Source organism: Coregonus lavaretus (genome assembly GCF_964263955.1).
Source record: "Coregonus lavaretus genome assembly, chromosome: 1".
Lineage (NCBI taxonomy): Eukaryota > Metazoa > Chordata > Actinopteri > Salmoniformes > Salmonidae > Coregonus > Coregonus lavaretus.
The window spans coordinates 27,407,398-27,435,060 of NC_139988.1; the positions used below are offsets into that span (position 1 = coordinate 27,407,398).

General features: G+C 41.5%; 1 protein-coding gene across 1 annotated transcript; it reads right to left on the bottom strand.

The window, feature by feature from the left end:
• Positions 1-2,206: 2,206 nt before the first annotated feature.
• Positions 2,207-27,244, bottom strand: LOC311130212 (aspartate aminotransferase, cytoplasmic-like). The gene is made up of 9 exons (XM_084162911.1): positions 26,982-27,244; positions 12,846-13,027; positions 12,453-12,576; positions 12,016-12,128; positions 11,647-11,751; positions 11,138-11,288; positions 9,716-9,881; positions 5,398-5,540; positions 2,207-4,261 (listed from the first exon to the last, which is right to left on the bottom strand). Exons 1-9 carry the CDS (start codon positions 27,088-27,090, stop codon positions 4,122-4,124), a joined length of 1,233 nt encoding a protein of 410 aa, XP_084019037.1. The 5' UTR covers positions 27,091-27,244; the 3' UTR covers positions 2,207-4,121.
• Positions 27,245-27,663: the final 419 nt, after the last annotated feature.

The following is a 27,663-nucleotide window of genomic DNA, read 5'->3' on the forward strand; positions in this document are numbered from 1 at the left end:
AAATGCACCAACAGTCTAGTCTCAAGCAAAAACACAAACACACACACACATAAACTTAGTGAAAAAGCCATATAGTAACTAACAAACGGAGCTCCAACAAACCTGCCACCTTAAACAAGGGATATGCAATATTCACAATCCCAAAAACGCACGTTACGTGTTACCTAGATTTGAACAGGTATTTTATTATGATTTGATAATATGATGATTTTATATATTTATGATGATTTGGTGATCAGATTTGATTATTTGATTTATAATATGGTGATTCATTGGTTTTATCTGTAATGAATAGGTTGTTTAAACAGCATGTACCTAGAAAACCTCCTGTCACTCCTGCCTGCCATATCATCTCCTTTATCATCATAATGTAGATAGACACACTAAATGTGCCATCTCCATATCACCACCACAGAAAGCAGTCACCATAAGTGTGATATTTCAGTAGGTAACAGTTGTAACACCCTATCTGTGTATAGCCCCATGATGAAGTGAAGTGTTACTCCCACATGCATGACATTACTACAGATGCAAACACAACAGGTTAACAATTCTCTTTGAAGAGACCCCTCCAGGGACACACAAGGGCATAGGAACACAGGGGGCTGGGGGCTTAGCTTCTGGGATGAGAGGCTGCGGCTACAGGAGCCAGGGGGTTAGGGGTGTTGGGTTTTTACAGTGACACAGGAGCTGGGTGTATGGAGGGCACTGCTTACTGCTTTCCCAGTAGAATATGTCCCTATTTAAGGATAACGCCTTGGGCTAGGTACTCAGCTTGACACAGACAGGAGCATGACGCAAACCTGTGAGATGTAGTTTGATGGGGGGGTTGTAGTGTATAGAAATCTGATAAGCAATACATAAGCATGAGAAAAAAATACCTGAGTCTAATATTAGCTGACAGCTGCACAGAATATAGTTAGAGCATCATGATAGTGTAACATGCTCAAGGACAGACACCCCTGCAAAGTCAGCCAGGCACAGATGAAAAGATGCATACTGTTTTATAGGAATGTATGCCAATGTACACAGGGGTTCATAGTTAGAGATGAAAAGATGTACAGAGAGAGATTAAGTTTTATAGTGCCCTTTATTATATAGGTGGTCAGACAATGGGCTTTGTCCTATTAATCTGTAGCAATAATAATTCCCTAGAACCTGCCTGGGACCATCACTATTCCCTATTGGTTAGCTGCTATTAGGCTGGGCTTAGTGAGTTGCTCTTTATTGCACAATACTGACAGATGACTGATTTACTGAGAGCATAGAGGGTGAGTGGGAGGGAAGAAGAAAGGGAGGGAAAGAGAGGGGGAGGGAGGAAAGGAGAGACAGAATGGAAAGTGAGCACTGCACGGAAGGTGGGAGGAGACGTGACGCAGTCTGACGTCAAGCCACTGCCTTCGTTGACGCACGCAAACACACGCATACAGCACTGAACTGCTTTACACAAGGACACCCCCCCCACACATACAGAAACACACACATGCATACAGCACTGAACTGCTTTACACAAGGACACCCCCCCCACACACACATACACAAACACACACATGCATACAGCACTGAACTGCTTTACACAAGGACACCCCCCCCCCCACACACACACACACACAAACACGCACAGCACTGAACTGCTTTACACAGAACACCCCCCCTCACACACACGCATACAGCACTGAACTGCTTTACACAAGGACACCCCACACACACACAGCACTGAACTGCTTTACACAAGGACACCCCCCCCCCCACACACACACACACACACATACAGCACTGAACTGCTTTACACAAGGACACACACACACACACACACACACGCATGCACACACACAGGATCCCTTATGACCCGACAAATACAGTAGCTGAGCTGTTGAAATCAAAGAACTAAGAAACCAAGCGCTCTCTGTCTCATGCTCTCAGAGAAGACATTTGGTGAGGGTGACAGAGATATAGTAGATAGAGATAGCTTTTATATAGATTATAAGGGACAGGAGGATATGTAAGGGGAAAGATTGTTTCATCTTCAGAATATCAGGGTTTTCAGGATATCAGACCTCCCAATGTTTTTAAAAAACGATTAACTCCTCAATAAAAAGATTCTAACAGATTAATATCTGACTTGTTATTCTGAACTCCATTTGTGTATTGACAGTGTTCTTGGCTTTCTGCACTTTGATCCTCAATGTCATGAGAAACACACACAAAAGAGACAACTTGCACAAACAAAATATATTTTCTATCCTGGCTCTCAGAATGAAAGAACTGACATTATATTGTGGTGTGCAGACATTTATTCAAGGATTTGAGTCATACCCCCTTGAGATACATAGGTATTCACAGTATCTGTAAGTGCATTTGATTTGTGCAATTTTGAACAATACATGTATACCATTGAGATGGTAGATATTGATAATAGTGCAATAATAGTGCTACAGAGAGCGACCGCGCCAGAACAGACTGATTGGACATTCACATTGAGCAGACCCTTCTTTCAAATGTTGAAAGAAAAATAACAGGGATTGTTGCTCTCTGATTGAGAACAGTCCTGTTTGTCCCTATTGAACGCAACCCAGGACCTTGAGCGTCAATTTCAACAGAGAGCTACACAGCTTAAGTCTGGGGTAATCATACATTATTTTTACTTCTTGGGCCAAAATAAACATGATTGTAACTAGAACATCCATAGTTCAAGTTCAATATTAGCATCCTTATTACATAGCCATCTATCCCACATACATTTAGTGCATGACTGATTTGGTCAATTGATTGTTTTTCACTCTAGTACTTTTTGTATGCTTTCAAGTCAAGCACTGATTACTTGGTCACAGTTAATATTTAGCTTCTCTTTCAAGTGGACCCAAACAACTTCTATAAATTATGCAGGTGGGTAAGTCAAACAGAACAGGGAATGTGCCTTTCACAGTTGGAATGAAATCCGCATAAAAACGGGTCGTTCTTGAATTGCGGTGGCATTCCTTTTTTCTTTGAAACGTTCTTCTGTAATGCACCTGATAGTTCCCAAATACAATTAAAGGTGCAATATGCAGAAATCGTTCCGCCATTTCCTGGTTGCTAACATTCTAATAGTTTGCCTAATTTCAGTTTGTGACAAAACAAGCAAGTATAGAGTAGAGAGTCATTTTACCATATAAACCGCTTTGCGATATCTTTTCCATAACAAAATATATTTGTATTTTCAGCTGTTTGAAACTGGTGTACAAAACCAAAAGTAAAAGATGCAAAAACTAAACTTAAGAACGGGAAGCATAGAAATAGTGCACATAGAACAGATCTACTGCTCTTAGACTTGCTTTCAATGAGAATGCCAAATCTATAACTCACAATTCTACATGAATTTGGTCGGATCGCCCAAAACGTTACTACTGCAGCTTTAAATAAAATGGAGGTAATTTTTTTCCTAAATGCCAGGCCCACATCCCACCGCAATTCAACAACCCAAACAATACTAATCACAAGATAATGTTAATCATATTAATAAGCAATGGAAGATCATCATCACCAGCACTGCTGGAGCTAGTCCTAATACAAAAACAACAAAAAATACATCCAGATACACTGGGGCTGTGTCTCAATAGTTTAAACACTATAGCTTATTTTCCAAATCTCCTTTCCTTGTGTCCATCCCTCCATGATCACTGATCTGGGTGGACATGACAGGTGGAAGGAACATCAGTTGTAATGAAGGAGATTAGGAAAGGAAGCCATTTCCGATTATTAAGACACAGCCAGCTAGTGCCTTAGTGTGGAACCACACAGCAGCTAAAATGCCCTGACACACAGTGCTTATTCATTAAACAGGACTACTGAACAAAAACAATACAAATTAAATTAAACCACAATCTACTGCAAGCAGCAGTGATGACAAACAGGGATGATACACACACAGACAAATCATTAACACTTCTCTTTAACCGTTACGTTGCCTTGTGCATTCATTTAAGTGTTCACATATAATGTATCTATAGACAGCCAGTGACATTATAGGCCCAGCGTAGGCTGGTGTGCTGGGAGTTGGGAATGGGGCTTATTATGTATGTTTGGTCCAATACATTATACACACACACTGCTGGTGGGGGGCTGGAGGGTAGTGTAGTCTTCTACTGGACGTTGACAACAGTCTCGTGGATAGACTCTGCCACATAGTCGATGTTCTTAGTGGTCAGACCACACATGTTGATACGACCGCTGGCCATCAGGTAGATACTCCTCTCCTTGATCATGTACTGCACTTGTTTAGCTGGAGAGAGAGAGGGAGAGAAAATATTAAAAGGTATGAACATCACGTAATACCGCTTGTCTTACCTTTGGGTGCAAACAGGTCCAGTCTTTTGCTGAAGTAATCCACATCAAATTCGTACTGTCTTTGCATACTCTGCCCACATTTTTCAAATTTTTCACATTGCTAGCTAGCTACATGCTGCATTAATTGGGAGCAATAAAATATGTCAAGTTGAACACTGTTTGCACTGCACACAGAAATAGAGTCTACAGAAATGTTTCTTCATTAGAAAATAAAGAAAATAAAAGCTGTTTTTAAGATTGGCCCCCTCCAGCATCTCCCAAGACACATTTACATTTTACATTTTACATTTTAGTCATTTAGCAGACGCTCTTATCCAGAGCGACTTACAGTTATTTTTTATTTTTTTTAAATTCTTACGCATCCAACTGAAGTTACGGGCTACTAAACTAGCCCCTGACGGAACCTTCGAGATTTGAATGGAAAGTTTAATCTGGGGATAGTTTAGTCGGGGACTAGTTAATGACAGGCCTGCAGTTTACAGGCTGCATCTGGAAAGCAGGCTTGACCTCATAACATTTAGAGAAAATATTATATTTTCAGAACGTACAATATACTAATCGGTGTGAAAAGAGAGTTAGAGAAAGAGAGTGAAAAAACAAAGAAGAGTGAAAACAGAAGAGAGGATATTTATGTGCCAGTGTGCTGTGTAAATGTGTATTGAGTAGAACTGGTTCCCCCACTGTCCAGTTAAGGCATCAGTGAGCCTCTAGCGTCAGTGCCCTCCGCTGGGAAGCTGTTTCCTGGTTCTAACAGCTTTTTGAAGCTCCCAGGAAGAAAGCACAGCACAGAGGAGTTTAATGTTTATCCAGGAATTTACTTAAATTACTTCACACACACTAATGAGGATGTCGTCAGGGGACTGGTGAAGCTAAACATAGCTGGGTGGGGAGTGTATGTGTGTGTGTTTAAGACTAGAGAGGAAAAGAGAGGTATGAATTTGTTTGCATTCATTGTGTGTGTGTGTGTGTGTGTGTGTGTGTGTGTGTGTGTGTGTGTGTGTGTGTGTGTGTGTGTGTGTGTGTGTGTGTGTGTGTGTGTGTGTGTGTGTGTGTGTGTGTGTGTGTGCTCACGGTTGAGGCCAGTGAAGCTGAACATGCCGATCTGCTGTGTGATGTGGTCCCATGTTCCTGGTGTTCCCAGAGCCTGCAGTTTAGCCTGGAGTGAAGCCCTCATCAACAACACACGGTCTGCCATGGTCTTCACATTATCCTTCCTACAACAGGGAGACAGAGAGAGAGAGAGAGAGAGAGAGACAGAGACAGAGACAGAGACAGAGACAGAGACAGAGACAGAGACAGAGACAGAGACAGAGAGAGAGAGAGAGAGAGAAAGACAGGGATAGACAGAGAGACGGGGATAGACAGGGATAGACAGAGAGACAGGGATAGACAGAGAGACAGACAGAGAGACAGGGATAGACAGAGAGACAGGGATAGACAGAGAGACAGACAGAGAGACAGGGATAGACAGAGAGACAGACAGAGAGACAGGGATAGACAGAGAGACAGGGATAGACAGAGAAAAGGGAGGAAGAGAGGATATACAGTGCATTCGGAAAGTATTCAGACCCCTCGACTTTTCCCACATTTTGTTACGTTACAGCCTTAATCTAAAATTGATTAAATAAAAAAACCTTATTTACATAAGTATTCAGACCCTTTGCTATGAGATTCGAAATTGAGCTCAGGTGCATCTGACCTGTTTCCATTGATCATCCTTGAGATGTTTCCACAACTTGATTGGAGTCCACCTGTGGTAAATTCAATTGATTGGACATGATTTGGAAAGGCACACAGCTGTCTATATAAGGTCCCACAGTTGACAGTGCATGTCAGAGCAAAAACAAAGCCATGAGGTTGAAGGAATTGTCCGTAGCGCTCCGGGACAGGATTATGTTGAGGCACAGATCTGAGGAAGGGTACCAAACAATGTCTGCAGCATTGAAGGTCCCCAAGAACACAGTCGCCTTCATCATTCTTAAATGGAATAAGTTTGGAACCATCAAGACTTTTCCTAGAGCTGGCCGCCCGGCCAAACTGAGCAATCGGGGGAGAAGGGCCTTGGTCAGGGAGGTGACCAAGAAACCGATGGTGACTCTGACAGACCTCCAGAGTTCCTCTGTGGAGATGGGAGAATCTTCCAGAAGGACAAACATCTCTGCAGCACTCCACCAATCAGGCCTTTATGGTAGAGTAGCCAGACGAAAGCCACTCCTCAGTAAAAGGCACATGACAGCCTGCTTGGAGTTAGCCAAAAGGCACCTTAAGACTCTGTCATGACTCTCCCTGGGTGAGGATCAAAGGCCTCATTTCAGCCAAGACAATGGCCGACACCAACCAGACCCTCTTACCCACGGGGGGTGGTATTTTGTTTTTTTATGTATTATTTTTTTACATTATATACCATTAAAATTATAGACTGATTTCTTTGTCAGTGGGCAAACGTACAAAATCAGCAGGGGATCAAATACTTTTTTCCCTCACTGTATATATTCTTAAATTCCATTCCTTACTTAGATTTGTGTGTATTGTGTACAGTGGGGGAAAAAAGTATTTAGTCAGCCACCAATTGTGCAAGTTCTCCCACTTAAAAAGATGAGAGAGGCCTGTAATTTTCATCATAGGTACACGTCAACTATGACAGACAAAATGAGGGGAAAAAATCCAGAAAATCACATTGTAGGATTTTTAATGAATTTATTTGCAAATTATGGTGGAAAATAAGTATTTGGTCAATAACAAAAGTTTCTCAATACTTGAAATGCTTCTTACGAAGCCACTCCTTCGTTGCCCGGGCGGTGTGTTTGGGATCATTGTCATGCTGAAAGACCCAGCCACGTTTCATCTTCAATGCCCTTGCTGATGGAAGGAGGTTTTCACTAAAAATATCACGATACATGGCCCCATTCATTCTTTCCTTTACATGGATCAGTCGTCCTGGTCCCTTTGCAGAAAAACAGCTCCAAAGCATGATGTTTCCACCCCCATGCTTCACAGTAGGTATGGTGTTCTTTGGATGCAACTCAGCATTCTTTGTCCTCCAAACACGACGAGTTGAGTTTTTACCAAAAAGTTATATTTTGGTTTAATCTGACCATATGACATTCTCCCATTCCTCTTCTGGATCATCCAAATGCACTCTAGCAAACTTCAGACGGGCCTGGACATGTACTGGCTTAAGCAGGGGGACACATCTGGCACTGCAGGATTTGAGTCCCTGGCGGCGTAGTGTGTTACTGATGGTAGGCTTTGTTACTTTGGTCCCAGCTCTCTGCAGGTCATTCACTAGGCCCCCCCGTGTGGTTCTGGGATTTTTGCTCACCGTTCTTGTGATCATTTTGACCCCACGGGGTGAGATCTTGCGTGGAGCCCCAGATCGAGGGAGATTATCAGTGGTCTTGTATGTCTTCCATTTCCTAATAATTGCTCCCACAGTTGATTTCTTCAAACCAAGCTGCTTACCTATTGCAGATTCCAAGCCTGGTGCAGGTCTACAATTTTGTTTCTGGTGTCCTTTGACAGCTCTTTGGTCTTGGCCATAGCGGAGTTTGGAGTGTGACTGTTTGAGGTTGTGGACAGGTGTCTTTTATACTGATAACAAATTCAAACAGGTGCCATTAATACAGGTAACGAGTGGAGGACAGAGGAGCCTCTTAAAGAAGAAGTTACAGGTCTGTGAGAGCCAGAAATCTTGCTTGTTTGTAGCTGGCCAAATACTTATTTTCCACCATAATTTGCAAATAAATTCATTAAAAATCCTACAATGTGATTTTCTGGAGAAAAAAAATCTCAATTTGTCTGTCATAGTTGACGTGTACGTATGATGAAAATTACAGGCCTCTCTCATCTTTTTAAGTGGGAGAACTTGCACAATTGGTGGCTGACTAAATACATTTTTTCCCCCACTGTATATGTTGTGAAATTGTTAGATATTAATTGTTAGATATTACTGCACTGTAGGAGCTAGAAACACAAGCATTTCGCTACAACCGCAATAACAGCTGCTAAACACGTGTATGTGACAAATCAAATTTGATTTGATTTGATCACCGTGGCCAAGCTTCCTGCCATCCAGGACCTCTATACCAGGCGGTGTCAGAGGAAGGCCCTATAAATTGTCAAAAACTCCAGCCACCCTAGTCATAGACTGTTCTCTCTGCTACCGCACGGCAAGCGGTACCGGAGCGCCAAGTCTAGGTCCAAGAGGCTTCTAAACAGCTTCTACCCCCAAGCCATAAGACCCCCCCACTATTTTACGCTGCTGCTACTCTCTGTTTATTATCTATGCATAGTCACTTTAATAACTCTACCTACATGTACATATTACCTCAATTACCTCGACTAACCGGTGCCCCCGCACATTGACTCGGTACCGGTACCCCCTGTATATAGCCTCGCTATTGTTATTTTTACTGCTGCTCTTTAATTATTTGTTACTTTTTTGTGTGATTTTTTTGGGGTATTCTTTCTTAAAACTGCATTGTTGGTTAAGGGCTTGTAAGTAAGCATTTCACTGTAAGGTCTACACCTGTGTATTCGGTGCATGTGACAAATACATTTGATTTGATTTGATTTGATGAAACCAAGATTGAACTCTTTGGCCTGAATGCCAAGCGTCACGTCTGGAGGAAACCTGGCACCATTCCTACGTGAAGCATGGGGGTGGCAGCATCATGCTGTGGGATGTTTTTCAGCGGCAGTGACTGGGAGACTAGTCAGGATCGAGGCAAAGATGAACGGAGCAAAGTACAGAGAGATCCTTGATGAAAACCTGCTCAAGAGCGCTCAGGACCTCAGACTGGGGCGAAGGTTCACCTTCCAACAGGACAACAACCCTAAGCACACAGCCAAGACAACGCAGGAGTGGCTTCGGAACAATGTCCTTGAGTGACCCAGCCAAAGCCCGGACTTGAACCCGATCGAACATCTCTGGAGAGACCTGAAAATATCAATATCTGCCATCCAACCTGACAGAGCTTGAGAGGATCTGCAGAGAAGAATGGGAGAAACTCCCCAAATACAGGTTTGCCAAGCTTGTAGCGTCATACCCAAGAAGACTTGAGGCTGTAATCGCTGCCAAAGGTACTTCAACAAAGTACTGAGTAAAGGGTCTGAATACTTTTGTAAATGTGATATTTCAGTAGTTTATTTTTTAGCAAAAATATCTAAAAACCAGTTTTTGCTTTGTCATTATGGGGTATTGTGCGTAGATTGATGAGGATTATTATTTTTAAAATACATTTTAGAATAAGGCTGTAATGTAACAAAATGTGGAAAAAAGTCAAGGGGTCTGAATACTTTCCGAATGCACTGTATTTCAATGTTTCGACCACTCATGTATAAATTGTTGGATGTGCATACACTACTTTTGTACTATGTGTGTACCAACCATTCAGCAAAGAGTTCAGGTGTGTTGAGTGTGATGGCGACCAGCCTTGCACCCTGGGAGGGAGGGTTGGACCAGGTTACCCTTACAATCTTCTCCATCTGAGACAGAACTCTCTTCAGGTTGTCAGAATCACGAGCTACGATAGTCAGGTTCCCCACACGCTCATCTGCCAGCAAACATAAACTTTATTTAGGGTTCCCTGCAGTTTACAGATTGCATTATGTACATAACTTACATTTGAAATGTGTGTGAGTGTTATGTGTGAAAGTCAGGAGTAGGAATACATTGGTTTCATATGTTTCAATGAATCTTACAGTGTGTGTGTGAGTGTGTGTGTGTTCATTTTGGTAGCTATTTTAGATTTAGTTTTAGTCTTAATACCTTTTTAGTCGTAGTCAAATTTTAGTCCTTTCATCCGTTAGTTTTAGTTATTATCAATCGACTAAAACTCGGGACAATTTTAGTCTAGTTTTAGTCACAGACATTTTAGTCACATAATAGTCAGTGCATTTTGTTCCTATTAGATAATGAATATTTAGGCTACCCCTAACTTCCATAATGTGCCCATTCAGATAGCGTTGTCCAGCTAGGACTACTATCCCCTCCTATACCTTAACTGGCAACATTGATATTGTGGCAGATTGTAACCAATGCCAGCCATAATGAACCACATAGGCTATAAAGCCTACAGGTTAAACAATTTACAGCTCAGATTTTCTCCCCATCATAACCATCAAGGGGGGTAAATAACAATGGTTTCCTTGAAATTGAGAGAATTTGAGCTTTCCAAAAATGCCAGAAGTATTACTGTAAACCTAATATTCAACAAATAGCATTTGTTTTTCCCATAGGAAAAAAGCAACCGCAACTCGAATTTGCGGACCGCGGAGCGAGAGCAGCAACACAGATGAATGAATAACAGCACCATGGGAAAACAGAGCTTCTGATGTGATCAAAGCAAAAATAGCCTACATGGAAGTAAGAGAGAGAGTAAACATGATTGTTTCTAGTTACATGTCAAGCGTCCTGGCTACGCATCAGTTCAGAAGATTGACGAGTGACTGAAGTGACTACCTGGGAGCTGTGTGGGAGAGCTGGGCAGATCAGCTCAATCAGACCATGCAACTGAAATATGTCAATTCTGCCAATGAGAGGATTGCATGAAATATTCTGCATCCATGCATGCTTATAATTGGACAAAACAGATGAAAAGGAGCTTCATGTCAAATTAAATGTCCATTAGTCTCACGTGGAATTCCCGTCTTGTCATAATTTCTAAGTTATAGTTATTTTCCAGGGCATCTCGTCTCGTTATCGTCATAGGTTTAGTCCGAAAAATTAGGTAGTTGACGTGTATTTTTCGTCATAGTTATTGTTGACAAAATTAACACTGGTGTGTGTGTGTGTGAGTGTGTGTCTCACTGTAGAGGCCAAAGTTCTTGGAGAAGGACTGGGCACAGAACATCTCGAAGCCCTGGGTGACAAAGTAGCGCACGGCCCAGGCATCCTTATCCAGACAGCCTGACGCAAAGCCCTGGTACGCAGAGTCAAAGAACACAAACAGCTTCCTCCTCTGGAGAGAGAGAAGGGGAGAGAGAGAAAATAAAATAAAAAAAGGAGAAAGATTAAAACCTTCAGAAATTAACAAAACAAGAAAGTATTTGTTTAAAAAAATTTTTTTTTTATGTTACAAAAAGTTGCGCATGTACACACAAACAGCTTTGTCTTACTATACTTCTAAGGACTTTTTGGGGACCAACAATTGATTCCCATTCAAAATCCTATTTTCCCTAACCCCTAACACTAAACCTTGACCCCTAAAATAGCCTTTTTACAAATAGCCTTTTTAGTTACTTTACTATTCTTGTGAGGACGTCTGGTACTCACAAGAATAGTAAAATGTGTACACACACACACACACACAGTCTTACCTTCATGACCTCAGCCACCTGCATCCATTCTACGTGTGTAGGGTCTGTGCCGGTTGGGTTGTGGGCGCACGCGTGCAAAACGAAGATGGAATGCTTTGGTGCACTCTGGGACAGGGGTCAAAGGTCAATGTTAGACAGACTACAGGACAGACAAATTACATATTGTGTACTGGGAGTTGATGCACCAAGTTGGTATCGTTAGAAAGCTAAACATATCCTCTTTCAACAGTGTGTAAAAAGCTAATTTACTTTCTACGTTGACATGACCAGTAAAGATGTTCAATATTCACTATTGTGAGGTAAACTCAGAGTTCGGTAGGCGGTCTGGTCTCCATGTCAACACTACCAGTTCAGAACACAGCGGCTCACCTCCAGGTCACCTAGGAAACCGTCCAGATCCAGTCCTCGCTTCTCTGCGTCCCAGTACTTATAGGGACGGACGTCCTCGAACCCAGCGTTGGCAAACACAGCGTTGTGGTTCTCTAAAAACAAACAGTAGAGGAGGTTTCACAACACTTTTCTCTAATAGAGGAGTCTTTCTTTGAATGCTTCATGTGTATTTTGAGGCCTGCTTTGTAACATTAGCTGACATTGTTACAAAGATGTTAAAAAGTAACATGCTGGACTTAATCACCTATATATTAACTATTAAGAGGACAATTTAGCAGTATAAGGTCCAGATAAGATAACGACTGTCAAATTCAAAGTCAATATCTTATTTGAGGACATACAACCCTGGATCTGCCGTACAAGCACAGATGTAGACAGATGTTTAAGTGTTGTCGTTCCTGTGTGCATGTGTGTACCCCAGGTAGGCGCTGAGACGTAGACAGGTGTTTTCGTGTTGTCATTCCCGTTGTACCAGCGTCTGAGAAACTCTGCCCCCATCTTCAGAGCCCCTGTACCCCCCAGACACTGCACCGCTCCCACCTGACAGAGTGAGAGAGTGATAGAGAGATAGGGGGGAGAGGGTGAGGGAGAGAGACAGTAGAGAGGGGGAGAGAGAGACAGAGGGAGAGAGAAGGTGGTAGGGGATAGACACTAAATAAGCGACTTCATAACTACTTAGGAGCAATGTAGCGCACCAGCACAAATTTAAACACATTCCTTTAAATTCACCTCAATATCTGCATAATCACGCACACATGCACACAACACAACCCCCCTAACACACACACACACTTCATAAACTACCCTACCCTATTCTCCTGGATGGCAGGGCTGTCTTCTCCCAGGGCGATCTTGGATGCGGAGGACCTAAACTCAGGCAGACCCAGAATGGGCAGGTACTCATGGTTCAGACTGTTGTCCTCTACGATGATCTTCTCCACCTTCTTAACCACGGGCAGCACCCAGGGCTGGCCCTCATCTGTCCTGTAGGCTGGAGGGAAAATACAGGCTAGCTACAGCAGGTGAGGGGGGATACAGTGTTTCCAATATATGGGCCAGATTTAGCTTATGTTTTTACCAGTTTAGTTTGTTTTACGGTGCAAATGTTGCAGTAGCCCAACTCTGGCCCCATGGCTCTCTCTCCAGCTGGCATTACTGCCTTGGTGAGCAACCCACTCAAGAGGGGAAGGTGTCAATGAACAATGAACCCTGACAACCTGAGGAGAGTTCTAACTCAGATGGAGATGTCACGAACACTCTGAGCTCTACTACACTAGAAGCTTTACTGCTCTGCACGATCCAAGTAGACTCATTTGTAATTAGGCCTACCTTAGGTCTCATCCACATGAAAAAATACTATAGTATACTATGGTATAAATATTATAGTATTCACTGTAGTGTTTTTGCAGACTTTACTGTATTATTTACAGTTTACTAGAGTATAAATACTGTAGTAAAAAAACAGTAGTATATACTAAAGTATTTAATGTAGTGTTTTTACGGATTGTATTATACTGTAGTATTTAGTACTGTGGTGTTTTTGCGGACTGTAGTATACTGTAGTATTTACTGTAGTGTTTTAACGGACTGTAGTATACTGTAGTTTTTGTAGACATTACTGTAGTATTTACTATAGTATTTTTGTTTTATTATCGTTGACATCAAAGTGGAGGCTTTCTCCTTGAGGAAACCTACTGGAGAAATACTTATGTAAATAAGGTATATCTGTTTTAGTTTTTTTATAAATTTGCAAGAAAATCGAAAAACCTGTTTTCGCTTTGTCATTATGGGGTATTGTGTATAGATTGATGAGGAAAATGGTTTATTTCATCAATTTTAGAATAAGGCTGTAACGTAACAAAATGTGGAAAAAGTCAAGGGGTCTGAATACTTTCCGAATGCACTGTATAGTATTCTACAGTTGTGGTTCCCAAACCCAAAGGGTCGGAACAGTCCGGCTTTCAACTTACTACTGAAAGTTGTAATAGTAGAACGCACAAGGTGCAATTTCATTGGGTAGTCCATCAGCAGTTTTCCTCTTGTCATGTCAGTCATTGCAGACCTTAGAGAGCTATTTATAATTTGTCAGAAATGTCCAGAACAACTAGCCCATGTCAGCTAACGTTTTTTAGTCACTCAAATATCACATGAACACACATAAGAAATTAGCTTCAAAACGGCAACATTTTCTCTGCACCCCATGACAAACTTTCATTTATCTGCATGTCCAGTCATTATATTTAGCCTCACAATTAAGTGTTTTACCATTTTCTTTTCAGGACAACCAGGGCTACAAGTAGAACACAAAACAATTTGACATAAACAGTTACATTCATGACTTTTATTGACAAATGTCAACAACAACTAAATAAGGTCCGGCAAAGCAAAAACCTGATAAAAATTAATTTATATGAATGCAGTAAGTACAGAAATTGTTTGCTCAGTAGGAAATGAATGTCCAACTAGTCTGTGACAATTGTGTGGAGTTTGGAGTTTGTGACAGCAACTGTGAGCTTATTACAGTATTATAGACACTATGTCCTGGGATATCCTATGATCTGCTATATAGAAGAACCCCTTACCTAACGACTCTTGTGTACCTTGTGAGTGTCATAGAGCAAAACATGTTACACGTGCGTGAGAGTCTCAGCTTTTCTACAGATGTTTTTCTAAAAAAGACCCATCCCTGGGCCCCATCGGATCCACCCTTTTCTCACAAACACCACTCTAGCTCAGCCCCCGTTAACCACACAGATTAATGGTTGGTACCAACGGATGCAAAAGAAATAGACAAACACACAATGTTTAAAAGGGGTTAGAAGTCCTAAATCACGACGGCGCGACTCATTGGGTTAAAATGGCAAAAAAAAGTCTCCATCCCATGGCAAAATGTATGGAATTGCAGGAAATATGCTTTAAACCTGCAAAATGGTCTCTCTGCCAACCAGAGGAGTGTGAACAGTTTGTTTCATGAACAGTGCTTGTACCAATAGAAATATACATGGTATACCTACAGTTTACTACAGAATTATATAGTAAGTACTGTAGTATTCTATAGTAAACGTTAGTATTTTTCTTATGTGGGTGGAGGGCAACTTTGCAAAGGTCTGTTTTCATAGTTTTAACGGATCAGGCTACAACCTGATGAATGTCAAAGACTGCAGCTGTGCACTTTTCTCTGCTGTCCTAAATTCCAGTCAGACATCATTGATAAGACAGCCAAACTAGTAAGTTACTAACTCAGAGTAAACAGTGTTGTTGAGCTGAAGAGGAGAGGGCACTCCTGTCTACAGACTCTTACCTACTCAACTGTTATAGTCTGTAAACTGTCTGAAAACATACTTCCACATCCACAGTCACTTTTTAAAGAGCACGAGTCTAACTGTATAATTTGTGACTGAAGTTCAAGAGAAGGGACATGGGTCTATCTGCTCTATGAGCATGCTAACACAAGGTGTAGCTAGGCTATGTAGGCTGTTTTCAGCCAGATGACCCCAGTACCAGCCTACTGTTAGCCTACTACAGGAAGGGATTAATAGTCCGTAGGCCTGACCTGTGCTAATCAGGGAAACTCAAGCAGTCCTGACCTGCACTGCAGAGAGCGAGCAGGGGGAGGGGGAAAGAGCAAACACAGCGTCACGATACAGCAGGTTTAGGCCTAGCCCATTCAATAGACGTTCATCTTAAACATTATACCATCTATTCACGAAGCGGTCTGCCGCCTGAGGGGAAGCTGGGTATACCCGCCTTGGGTTCTCAAGAGCTAGTTTAGGCACTGAGCCAACCAAGTCCATAATTTCCTCCTTCATGTAATCATCATTGATATGATTGGATTGGTCAAAGCTATATAGTGGAACCCATCCAATCGTGTTAGTGATTACTTCAGGGAAGGCATTGAGGATGCATTCATTTATAGTGCCTTCAGAAAATATTCCACATTTTCTTGTGTTACAAAGTGGGATTAAAATTGTTTTAATTGTCTTTTTTTTTGTCAAAGATCTACACGAAATAGTCTGTAATGTCAAAGTGGAATAATAAATCTTTTTTTTTTTTTTTTTTTTTATATACTTTGTTTATTGAATTTTCAGTACCAGCATTTAGTAAATAATTGCACTTGAAAGTTATTTGGTATGAATATGGAACAACAATTTGAAGACAACGATACAGCAAAACATGGAGAGACAGACATGAAAGAAAAAATAGACATTAAGTACATAAATAAGATTTAAAAAAAAAAAAAAAAAAAAAAAAAAAAGGAAGAATATCTGTTTTGATCCAGTTGTTATAGGTCAGCTAGCACAGTTATTACCGTCCTTAACATCCGAGATGTCGTATATGCACATACCAGGCTTCTTACATCACCAATATATAAATATACATCACTCTGGAACTGCAGGGAAATGTATTCTTTTAACATAAGAAAAGAAGGGAGCCCACTTTGCATAAAATTTGTCTACAGACCCATTGAGTGTCTGTTTTATTTTCTCCAACTTTATGCAATTCAAAATAGATTTAATCCAAAGAGCATGAGAAGGGGCTGCAGAGGATTTCCATCTAAGTAAAATTAATCGTCTCGCTAACAACGTGACAAAGGCAATTACATCCTTATTCATTTTGGTCAATTGTATTGTGGGTAAGGAAACTCCAAATAATGCAATGAGAGGGTCTGGCTCGATCTGTGTGCCGCTTAATTCTGAGAGTGTGTTAAAGATGTCTTTCCAGAAACCAACAAGAGATGGGCAGCACCAAAACATGTGCACATGATTAGCAGGGGACTGGTTACATCGAACACAATTAGGGTTCACATCCTTGTAAATTTTTGATAGTCTTGCTTTGGTCCAGTGGGCCCTATGAATGAGTTTGCATTGGATGAGGCCGTGTCGAGCGCAAATAGAAGAGCTATGTACCCTTTTGAGTGCCCCTTCCCATAGTTCATCAGATATTTCCTCACCCAGTTCCTCCTCCCAAGAGGATTTGATATTGTTTAATGAGATGGCTTGTAGTGAGCAAATTTGACTATAGATTATTGACAATGTGCCTTTCTGATTAGGAAGTGGGGTGAGAAATGTGTCGAACTGTGTTCCACTAGAAAGGTTGGGGAATCCTGGATCTATGCTGCGGATGTAACTCCGGACTTGTAAGAACCTAAAAAAATGATGTCTGGGGAGACCAAATTTAGCTGATAGTTGTTGAAACGTACTAAATGTATTGTTAGTATACAGATCTCTGAATCTTTTAATACTGAGATTAGACCATGTTGAGAAAGCACCATCAATCATAGATGGGGGAAAAGCTGGGTTTGAGGCTACCGGAGCCAAGGAAGAGGTTGTTTGAAACCCAAAGTGGCGCCTAAATTGATTCCAGATCTTCAATGTTGTTTTGACACATGTATTATTGGTGAAGGAGGAGTAAGGGCCTGTAATAGAGGAGTGAGCGAGGGAAGACAGTGATGCCGGTGTAGACGAGGCAGCCTCCATCTCCAGCCAAGTTGGGGGTGGGAATATTACTCTGCTCTGCAACCAGTACTGAATGATCCTAAGGTTAGCGGCCCAATAATAGAATCTGAAATCTGGTAGAGCTAGACCGCCGTCTGGTTTGGGCCTCTGCAAGAGCTGTTTTCGCATCCTAGGAGGCTTTTTGTCCCATATAAAGGGTAGAATTAGGCCGTCGATCTTTTTGAAAAATGTATTGGGTAGAAATATTGGAAGGCACTGATAGAGGTATAAGAATTTAGGGAGAGTATTCATTTTAATAGAGTTAATTCTAGCAACTAAGGAGAGGTGTAGCAAAGACCACCGTTCCAAATCGTCCTTAGTACGGGTTAAGAGAGGAGCAAAGTTGGCTTGAAAAAGGTTTTCAAACCTAATTGTGACATGTACCCCGAGATAAATAAAACTACTGTGTGCTATTTTAAATGGCAAGTTATGTAAAGTGGATTTTTTTGCAGCCATGTTAAGTGGCATCAATTCACTTTTACTGAGATTTAGTTTATACCCTGATATGTGACCGAAGGATGCGAAAGTGGCAAGGGCAGCAGGGACAGAGACAGAAAGATTGGATGTGTATATTAATAAATCATCTGCATATAAAGACAGTTTGTGTTCGTGCCCGTATCTGACTATGCATTTGATGAGGGGGTTGGAGCGAAGTGCTATTGCAAGTGGCTCTATGGCGAGGGCAAACAGTAAGGGACTTAAAGGGCAACCCTGACGTGTCGATCTTTGCAAAGGGAAGCGATCTGATTGAGTGTTATTAGTCCTGACAGAGGCTTGGGGGGATGAGTACAGAAGTTTTATCCAGGTCATGAATTTGGAGCCAAAGCCAAATTTATTTAGAGTGTAAAAAAGGTATTTCCATTCCACCCGATCAAACGCTTTCTCCGCGTCCAGGGATATAATGGCTTCAGAGGTATTGTCGACAGAAGGATTGTATATAATATTAAATAATCTTCGGAGATTGAAGAATGAGTGTCTATTTTTTATAAATCCTGTTTGATCCGGAGAGATAATTGATGGGAGGACTGTTTCTAGCCGCGTTGCCAGAATTTTGGCTAGAATTTTATAGTCCACATTTAGCAGGCTAATTGGACGGTATGATGCACAGTCAAGAGGGTCTTTGTTTTTTTTAAGAATAACACAAATGGTTGCTTGAGTGAGAGTATGTGGGAGAGCACCATTTACAAATGCATCATTGTACATTTCAATTAGAATAGGGGCTATTTTGGTGATAAACTTTTTATAAAACTCTGTCGGGTAGCCATCAGGCCCTGGGCTTCTCCCAGATTGAAGGGATTTGACAGCGTTAGACAGTTCTTCAACAGTGATCGGCTGCTCTAATTTTTTTACCAAATCCCGGCCGACCGAAGGCACAGATAGTGAGTGGAAGAAATTATCCAATTCCAGTGTATCCGCTTTACTTTCAGAGGTATATAGAGACTGGTAAAATCTCTTGAACTCCTCATTGATCCCCCCAGGATCTAATGATATCCCAGATGATGTACGAATTTTTGTAATCTGAGATGATGATGATTGTTGACGTAACTTGTGAGCTAATAATTTACTGGCTTTCTCTCCTTGTTCATAGTAAGTGCTCCTAGACTTGACAAGCATTTCAGTAACCTGGTCTGTTAATAGTGTGTCAAATTCTGCTTGCAGAGTTAAACGTTCCTTATAAATATCCGGGGATGGTGAAACGGCATAAATGTCATCTAATTGGGCAATACAGCGTGTTAGCATAGATAACCTATTCCTTTTCAATTTGTTCTCATGTGCGGTGTAGGAGATAATTTCACCTCTGATATAAGCTTTCAAAGTTTCCCAGAGAGTAGACGCAGAGATGTTTGGGGTTCTATTTGTAATCATGAAAAAGTCGATTTGACTCAAAACAAAATTGACAAAGTGTTCATTACTGAGCAGTTGAGTTTTTAGTCGCCAAGGCGGTCGCTGATTGTCAACATTTTGAAAAGCTACTTCCATAGTAACAGGGGCGTGGTCAGATACAACAATTGGGTTATATGAACATGAAGTTATGGAGTGGAGGAGCCGGTCATCAACAAGGAAGTAGTCTATGCGCGTAAAAGTGTGGTGAACCGATGAGAAAAAAGAGTATGCTTTCCCAGCTGGATTAACCATTCTCCAAGGATCTGAGACTGCGAATTCAGACATAAAGGTTCGAACAACTCTAGCTGAGGTTGATAGGGTGGTAGGTTTAGTGGAGGATCGATCCAATTGTGGGTCTAACCAACAGTTAAAGTCACCTCCTAAAATCAACATATGGGTGGACATATCTGGGAGTGTAGAGAAAACCGATTTGAAAAAATCACCATTGTCCCAATTAGGAGCATAGATATTAACAAGAAGAACCTTTGTATTGAGCAGCCTACCACTGACAATTATATATCTACCATGGGGATCTGCGATCACCTTAGAACATGTAAAAGGTACCGATCTGTGAAGTAAAATAGCCACCCCTCTCGCCTTACTCTGAAATGAGGAATGGAACACCTGACCCACCCATCTGCACCTAAGACTTGAGTGTTGTGATACCTTCAGATGAGTTTCTTGGAGAAAGATGATGTGAGCTTTCAAATGATGAAGATGGTGTAGCACCTTACTACGTTTAACTGGGTTATTTATGCCCCTGCAGTTCCAAGTAAGAAAATTAAAGCCATTCCCTCCAGCAGTATGGGCTACACTAGGCTGAGTCATATCTTAAGAGAGAGAGAGGATGTGTAAAGGACAAGGTACAATGTAAACTGAAGATCTTAGTTGAACCTAAACGCGCAAATGTAAAAAACAAAGACAAACGAAGAGGCACAAAAAACATATACAAACTATATACAAATAGAGAGTGAACAAACCCTTCCCTCACACCCGCCCTTGCCGAAGCATCTCCCCAAATGAGATGCAAGCAAAACCCTAAATACGAAGAAAGTTTAGAGCTAAGCATGATAACTCTTACTCTGTGCTACCTAAGATTAGTGACCATTTAACTAGAGTAAGCCAAACATGAATAGAATGGTCCCCAATAGAGTCTAAGGAAAACTATCCTCGATTAAGAGAGGTTTAACCTCGACGCAGATGGTAAATGATCAGACTGAAACAGCCATGCAGACCCCCAGATATTGGCATTAGAGGCGGCAAACCTGGGCTGGAAATAAAGAGATAAAGAAGAGAATGACATTCATATGTCGATGAACCCAGCAGAGATGGCTTCGTTAGTCACCCATTCGGCCTGCTAACTAGCCTGCTAGGAAGACCAGCTAGCCAACCATTTGTTACAGACCATGCGGTACAACAGCCGCTTTCACGTTCTTGTTGATGAAATCTGCCGCTATAGCCGGGTCCTCGAATCTGTGCATGGAGCCGTCCGGTAAAGTCAGTCTCAAAACCGCAGGGTAGATGAGGCCGAACTTCACGCCCGGGCAGGTGTGTAGTTGGCGTTTCACAGCTCCAAAGCTAGCCCGCCTCTTAGCCACAGCTGTTGTGTAGTCCGCAAATATCCAGACTCTTTTACCCTTATGTAGAAGAGGGGATGCTTCTCCCGCTCTTCTCAGTATGTCGTTGCGGACGTGAAAGAAATGCACCCTGATGACAAATGGTCGTGGGGGTTCTCCATCCCTGGGTCGGCTACGCAGAGTGCGGTGAGCCCGGTCTAGCAGTGGCTTCTCCTCTAGCCCGAGCAGCTCCTGAAGTAGCTGGGCCATGTACTCCGTGGGTCTTGGGCCCTCCACTCCCTCCGGTATTCCCAGTAGACGAATGTTGTTCCTCCGCATTCTACTTTCCATATCTTCGCATCTATTATCGAGGAATGCCACCCTAGTTGTCAATGAGCCGACGTTAGCCTCTAGCTCGCTAATGCGAGTGCTGTGGTCTGTAGCCCCTCGCTCCAAATCCGATAAAGTCACCCCATGTGCGTCGAGCTTATTCTGTATACTCTCGATAGATTTTTTAAGCTCGTCTTTGATCGTTGATATCTCTGACCTGAGGTTGGTAGAGAGACAGTCAATTTTTCCGAAAATGTCGGCTTTGAGGGTGCCTATCACGGATTGTAGCATCTCCACAGTCAGTGTTTCCGTGGGGCCGGCATTGGTAGCGTTCGGTGGCGGGGGTGAGTCGGGAGAAGTTGCAGGCTTGTTGCGGCCTGCTCTTGCAGACTCTGTTTTTGGTCGGGTTGATGTCATTACGAATTTAAATTTATTAAACTTGAACTGAGTTGTTTATGGGTCTCTTCAGACGCCTGGGCAAACAGAAATGTATGCAGTTTTGCAAAGTTAAATACATAAATTTGGTCACTAACTCAGGTGCGATAGGGAGATGCGTGCTACATCCTTGGCTTCCAACAGCGCCCCCCGTGGAATAATAATTCTAACATCTTTTTTAAAAATTTGAAAAATAAAACACTAATATATCTTTGATTAGATAAGTATTCAACCCCCTGAGTCAATACATGTTGGAATCACCTTTGGCAGCGATTGTAGCTGTGAGTCTTTCTGGGTAAGTCTCTAAGAGCTTTCCACACCTGGATTGTGCAACATTTGCCCATTATTCTTTTCAAAATTCTTCAAATTCTTCAAATTGGTTGTTGATCATTGATGGACAACTATTTTTAGGTCTTGCCATAGATTTTCAAGCAGATTTAAGTCAAAACTATTACTCGACCACTCAGGAACATTCACTGTCTTCTTGGTAAGCAACTCCAGTGTAGATTTGGCCTTGTGTTATAGGTTATTGTCCTGCTGAAAGCTGAATTCATCTCCCAGTGCCTGGTGGAAAGCAGACTGAACCAGTTTTCCTATAGGATTTTGCCTATGTTTAGCTCCATTTCCTTTATTTTCTATACTGAAAAACTCCCCAGTCCTTAATGATTACAAGCATACCTATAACATGATGCAGCCACCACTATGCTTGAAAATATGGAGAGCGGTACTCAGTAATGTGTTGTATTGGATTTGCCCCAAACATCATAATAATAATAATAATAATAATAATAATAATAATAATAATAATATATGCCACTTTTAGCCAAAGTGTCTTACACTCATGCGTGCATACATTTTACGTATGGGTGGCCCCAGCGGGAATCGAAACCACTAAACACTTTGTATTCAGTACAAAATATGAATTGCTTTGCCACATTTTTTGTAGTATTACTTTAGTGCATTGTTGCAAACAGGATGCATGTTTTGGAATATTTGTATTCTGTACAGGCTTCCTTCTTTTCACTCTGTCAATTAGCTTAGTATTATGGAGTAACTAAAATGTTGTTGATCCATCCTCAGTTTTCTCCTATCACAGCCATTAAACTCTGTAACTGTTTTAAAGTCAACATTGGCCTCATTGTGAAATCCCGAAGCGGTTTCCTTTCCCTCTGGCAATTGAGTTAGGATGAACGCCTGTATCTTTGTAGTGACTGGGTGTATTGATCCACCATCCAAAGTGTAATTAATAACTTCACCATGCTCAAAGGGATATTCAATGTCTGTTTTTTTATTATCCATCTACCAATAGGTGCCCTTCTTTGTGAGGCATTGGAAGACCTCCCTGTTCTTTGTGGTTGAATCTGTGCTTGAAATTCACTGCTCGACTGAGCGACCTGAGAGTCCATCCATCTTATTATGTGAGTTGTTAAGCAACTTTTTACTCCTGAACTTATTTAGGCTTGCCATAACAAAGGGGTTGAATACTTATTGACTCAAGACATTTCAGCTTTTCATTTTTTATTAATTTCTAAAAACCTAATTCTACTTTGACATTATGGGGTATGGTGTGTAGGCCAGTGAGTAAAAAAAAATGTGTATCCATTTTAAATTCAGGCTGTAACACAACTAAATGTGGAAAACGTCAAGGACTGTGAATACTTTCTGAAAGCACTGTACAGTGTCCCAATAGGGCCCTAATCCACCGCCGTTTCTCCATCTCTTATGAGTTGTTAATCCAGGGTTTAACACCATGTGACAACAACAGAGCTTTGGCCAGTTCTCTGCAAATCCTGCAGTCCTGAGTGGCCAAGCAAGCAGTCACAGACCACACACACAGATTTCAGCCATTGCGCTGCAGTGTCAAATAATAATAATAACACTCCATACAAAGATCCAGTCAGAAGAATGGTAGTGTGTGAGTGCACTGCACTGGGTAGCTTTGATGTGTAGCCTTTTATTGACTAAATGGACATTTGGGTGACAATATGAAAGCGGAGGGGCTGGGGTGTATTCTGTCTACAGTCTCTCATAGGAGGATCGTAGAGAGAGTGAATGGGAGTGAATTGCTCTATGACCACGGTCAATTTATCTTAACTTATGACTCATTGATCTCCAGCTACAACTACCGGCATGTTCCAGTCTGTTCCAGTCCTCCTTACTGCAGTGACTGAGCCACTTCTTTGGATGACTGCCAACAACAGGTTATATAGGCCTTGCTAGGCTATCTACGGATTCTAAACAATCAGCACAGCAAGCAAAGGACATCATGCTAGCCTAATCATTGATCTGGATAACATGATTGATTGGTTGTTTCACCGCATAGAACAGATCCAGCCTGTCACGTCAATGAGGGAGAATGCATTATGTCACTGTTTTAGGTGACACTTTAAACTTGACACCCAGCATCATAACACGTTATGACATGGTCAAACATGTCATAATATGTCATAAAAGATGACATAACTTGTCATAACCTGTTATAATATGGTATTAACACTGTCATGACACATATATTTAGACCTGTTGTGACATTTATTGCATAATTTTATGGCTGGTTATGAAACCTTAATAGGAGTTTCAAAACCCACAAAACCTACCACACAAGACAAAACATTCTACTACACCATAGCCTAGGTGTCAACAGTATGTTGGTAGTCAAAAGTTTGGATGCACCTACACATTCAAGGGTTTTTCTTGATTTTTACTATTTTTTACATTGTAGAATAATAGTGAAGACATCAAAACTATGAAATAACACATATGGAATCATGTAGTATACAAAAAAGTGTTAAACAAAACAAAATATATTTTACATTTGAGATCCTTCAAATAGCCACCCTTTGCCTTGATGACAGCTTTGCACACGCTTGGAATTCTCTCAACCAGCTTCACCTGGAATGCTTGTCCAACAGTCTTGAAGGAGTTCCCACATATACTGAGCACTTGTTGGCTGCTTTTCCTTCACTCTGCGGTCCGACTCATCCCAAACCATCCCAATTGGGTTGAGGTCGGGGGATTGTGGAGACCAGGTCATCTGATGCAGCACTCCATCACTCTCCTTCTTGGTAAAATAGCCCTTACACAGCCTGGAGGTGTGTTGGGTCGTTGTCCTGTTGAAAAACAAATGATAGTCCCACTAAGCCCAAACCAGATGGGATGGCATATCGCTGCAGAATGCTGTGGTAGCCATGCTGGTTAAGTGTGCCTTGAATTCTAAATATATCACAGACAGTGTCACCAGCAAAGCACCCCAACACCATAACACCTCCTCCTCCACGCTTTACGGTGGGAACTACACATGCGGAGATCATCCGTTCACCCACACCGCATTTCACAAAGACACAGCGGTTGGAACCAAAAATCTCAAATTTGGACTCCAGACCAAAGGACACATTTCCACCGGTCTAATGTCCATTGCTCGTGTTTCTTGGCCCAAGCAGGTCTCTTCTTCTTATTGGTGTCCTTTAGTAGTGGTTTCTTTGCAGCAATTCAACCATGAAGGCCTGATTCACGCAGTCTCCTCTGAACAGTTGATGTTGAGATGTGTCTGTTACTTGAACTCTGTGAAGCAATTATTTGGGCTGCAATTTCTGAGGCTGGTAACTCTAATGAACTCATCCTCTGCAGCAGAGGTAACTCTGGGTCTTCCTTTCCTGTGGAGCCAGTTTCATCATAGCGCATGATGGTTTTTGCAACTGCACTTGAAGAAACTTTAAAAGTTCTTGAAATGTTCCGTATTGACTGACCTTCATGTCTTAAAGTAATGATGGACTGTCGTTTCTCTTTGCTTATTTGAGCTGTTCTTGCCATAATATGAACTTGGTCTTTTACCAAATAGGGCTATCTTCTGTATACCCCCCCCCCCCCCCACCTTGTCACAACACAACTGATTGGCTCAAACGCATTAAAAAGGAAAGAAATTCCACAAATTAACATTTAAGAAGGCACACCTGTTAATTGAAATGCATTCTAGGTGACTACCTCATGAAGCTGGTTGAGAGAATGCCAAGAGTGTGCAAAGCTGTCATCAAGGCAAAGGGTGGCTATTTGAAGAATCTCAAATATAACATATATTTTGATTTGTTTAACACTTTTTTGGTTACTACATGATTACATATGTGTTATTTCATAGTTTTGATGTCTTCACTATTAATCTACAATGTAGAAAATAGTAAAAATTAAGAAAAACCCTTGAATGAGTAGGTTTGTCCAAACTTTTGACTGGTACCGTATATATTGACCATGTGAAACTATCATTGTAATTGCGCACACATTGATGTCAGACATGCACCTACCCCAATGCTCTGTTGCTGATGACTGGGATGAATGCAGGAGCAGATTTCAGGAGCAGGACAAGACATCCTCTTTCTGACTGATGACTGATATAAGGGCATGTACGTGATAGGCCTATCTGGCTTATATGATTATGATGGTCATAATGATTCTTGACAGTGTCATAAAGTGTATTTTCTACAAGTTATTTAAAATATGATGAAAAAACATGACTGTAAATAATTTATTACAACAAAAACAAAGGATTTAAGAGACAAACCTTCAAATTAAAGGACATTTCCTGGCAGGGAAAAAACGAGTTTGAAAAAAATAAATAATAATATGCCATTTAGCAGACGCTTTTATCCAAAGCTACTTACAGTCATGCGTGCATACATTTGTGTATGGGTGGTCCCGGGGATCGAACCCACTACCTTGGCGTTACAAGCGCCGTGCTCTACCAACTGAGCTACAGAGGACCACAAGAATAAATGTAGGTTTTTACACTCTTATGTAGGTGTCATAACCAGCCATAAAATAACGCAATATATGTCACAACAGGTGTATCTTTATGTATATGCAATGACAGTGTTATGACCATATTGTGACAGGTTATGACAAGTTATGTCAGCTGTTATGACATGGTTATAACCGTCTTATGACACTGGGTGTCAAGTAAAGTGTTACCCAGTTTTCAAACAGGGCCCTGCAACACAATATTTCGGATGATGTACTAGTTATAAAGGATTAGCTATGGTTTACTAGTTAGTTACCTACTGACGTTAGCTAGCTAGTTAGCCACGGTTGAACGGTTCGCTAGTAAAGGAACTATGGGATTATTAACCTCGCGATGGTGCAGGAAAAATCAGACAGGCAGCAGGTGCATTGTTATCGCAGTGGAACTCTGTGATCCAAATGTTAGCTAGCTCGTTTATTTCATCCCAACGACTGACGCATCATCGTCATCTCTTACCTCCAACTCCGAGGTTCACCTTCTTGGGGTTCGGGTCCTCTTTAAAATCATTCGACAGCTTGAATACAGCCACTGGGGTGGCTTGGGGAACCTCACCGAATAACGACATAATGATGAATATTACCGAGGAGGGGTGTTAGCTAAAACGGTAAACCAACCGGGCACAAACCGCTGCGTAAAGGGCTACAGGACGAGATAGGAAAATACTTTCACCTTCAACTTGGATGGATTTGGGGTCGTCACTACTTACCACAGCCACAAATGCATAAACCCCGCCCATTTCTACAATTTCTCTTCTTAATAACGTTTGATTTTAAACCTAACCCTAACATTAACCCTAACCACACTGCTAACAATTGCCTAACCCTAACCTTAAATTAAAAATCTATTTTTTTTCAATCATTTTTCCGATATAGCCAATTTTGACTTTGTGGCTGTGCCATCTAGTGGAAAACATCGATTTGACCAATGGAGAATGAATGGAGAATGAGTGTGAAAGATTGCACCAATAGAAATCGAAAGCAAACAGTTGACCCAAAAATCAGCCAATCCTAGCAACCATTGAAAGAGATCAAGGGGTGCAATAATGTGACTTGGTCAGCTGGCGCCAATGACTAGCCTCCATTGGTCGCTGAATATGAAAGAGCAGCTTTGGATTTCCCAGCAAAATGTTTGAGACATC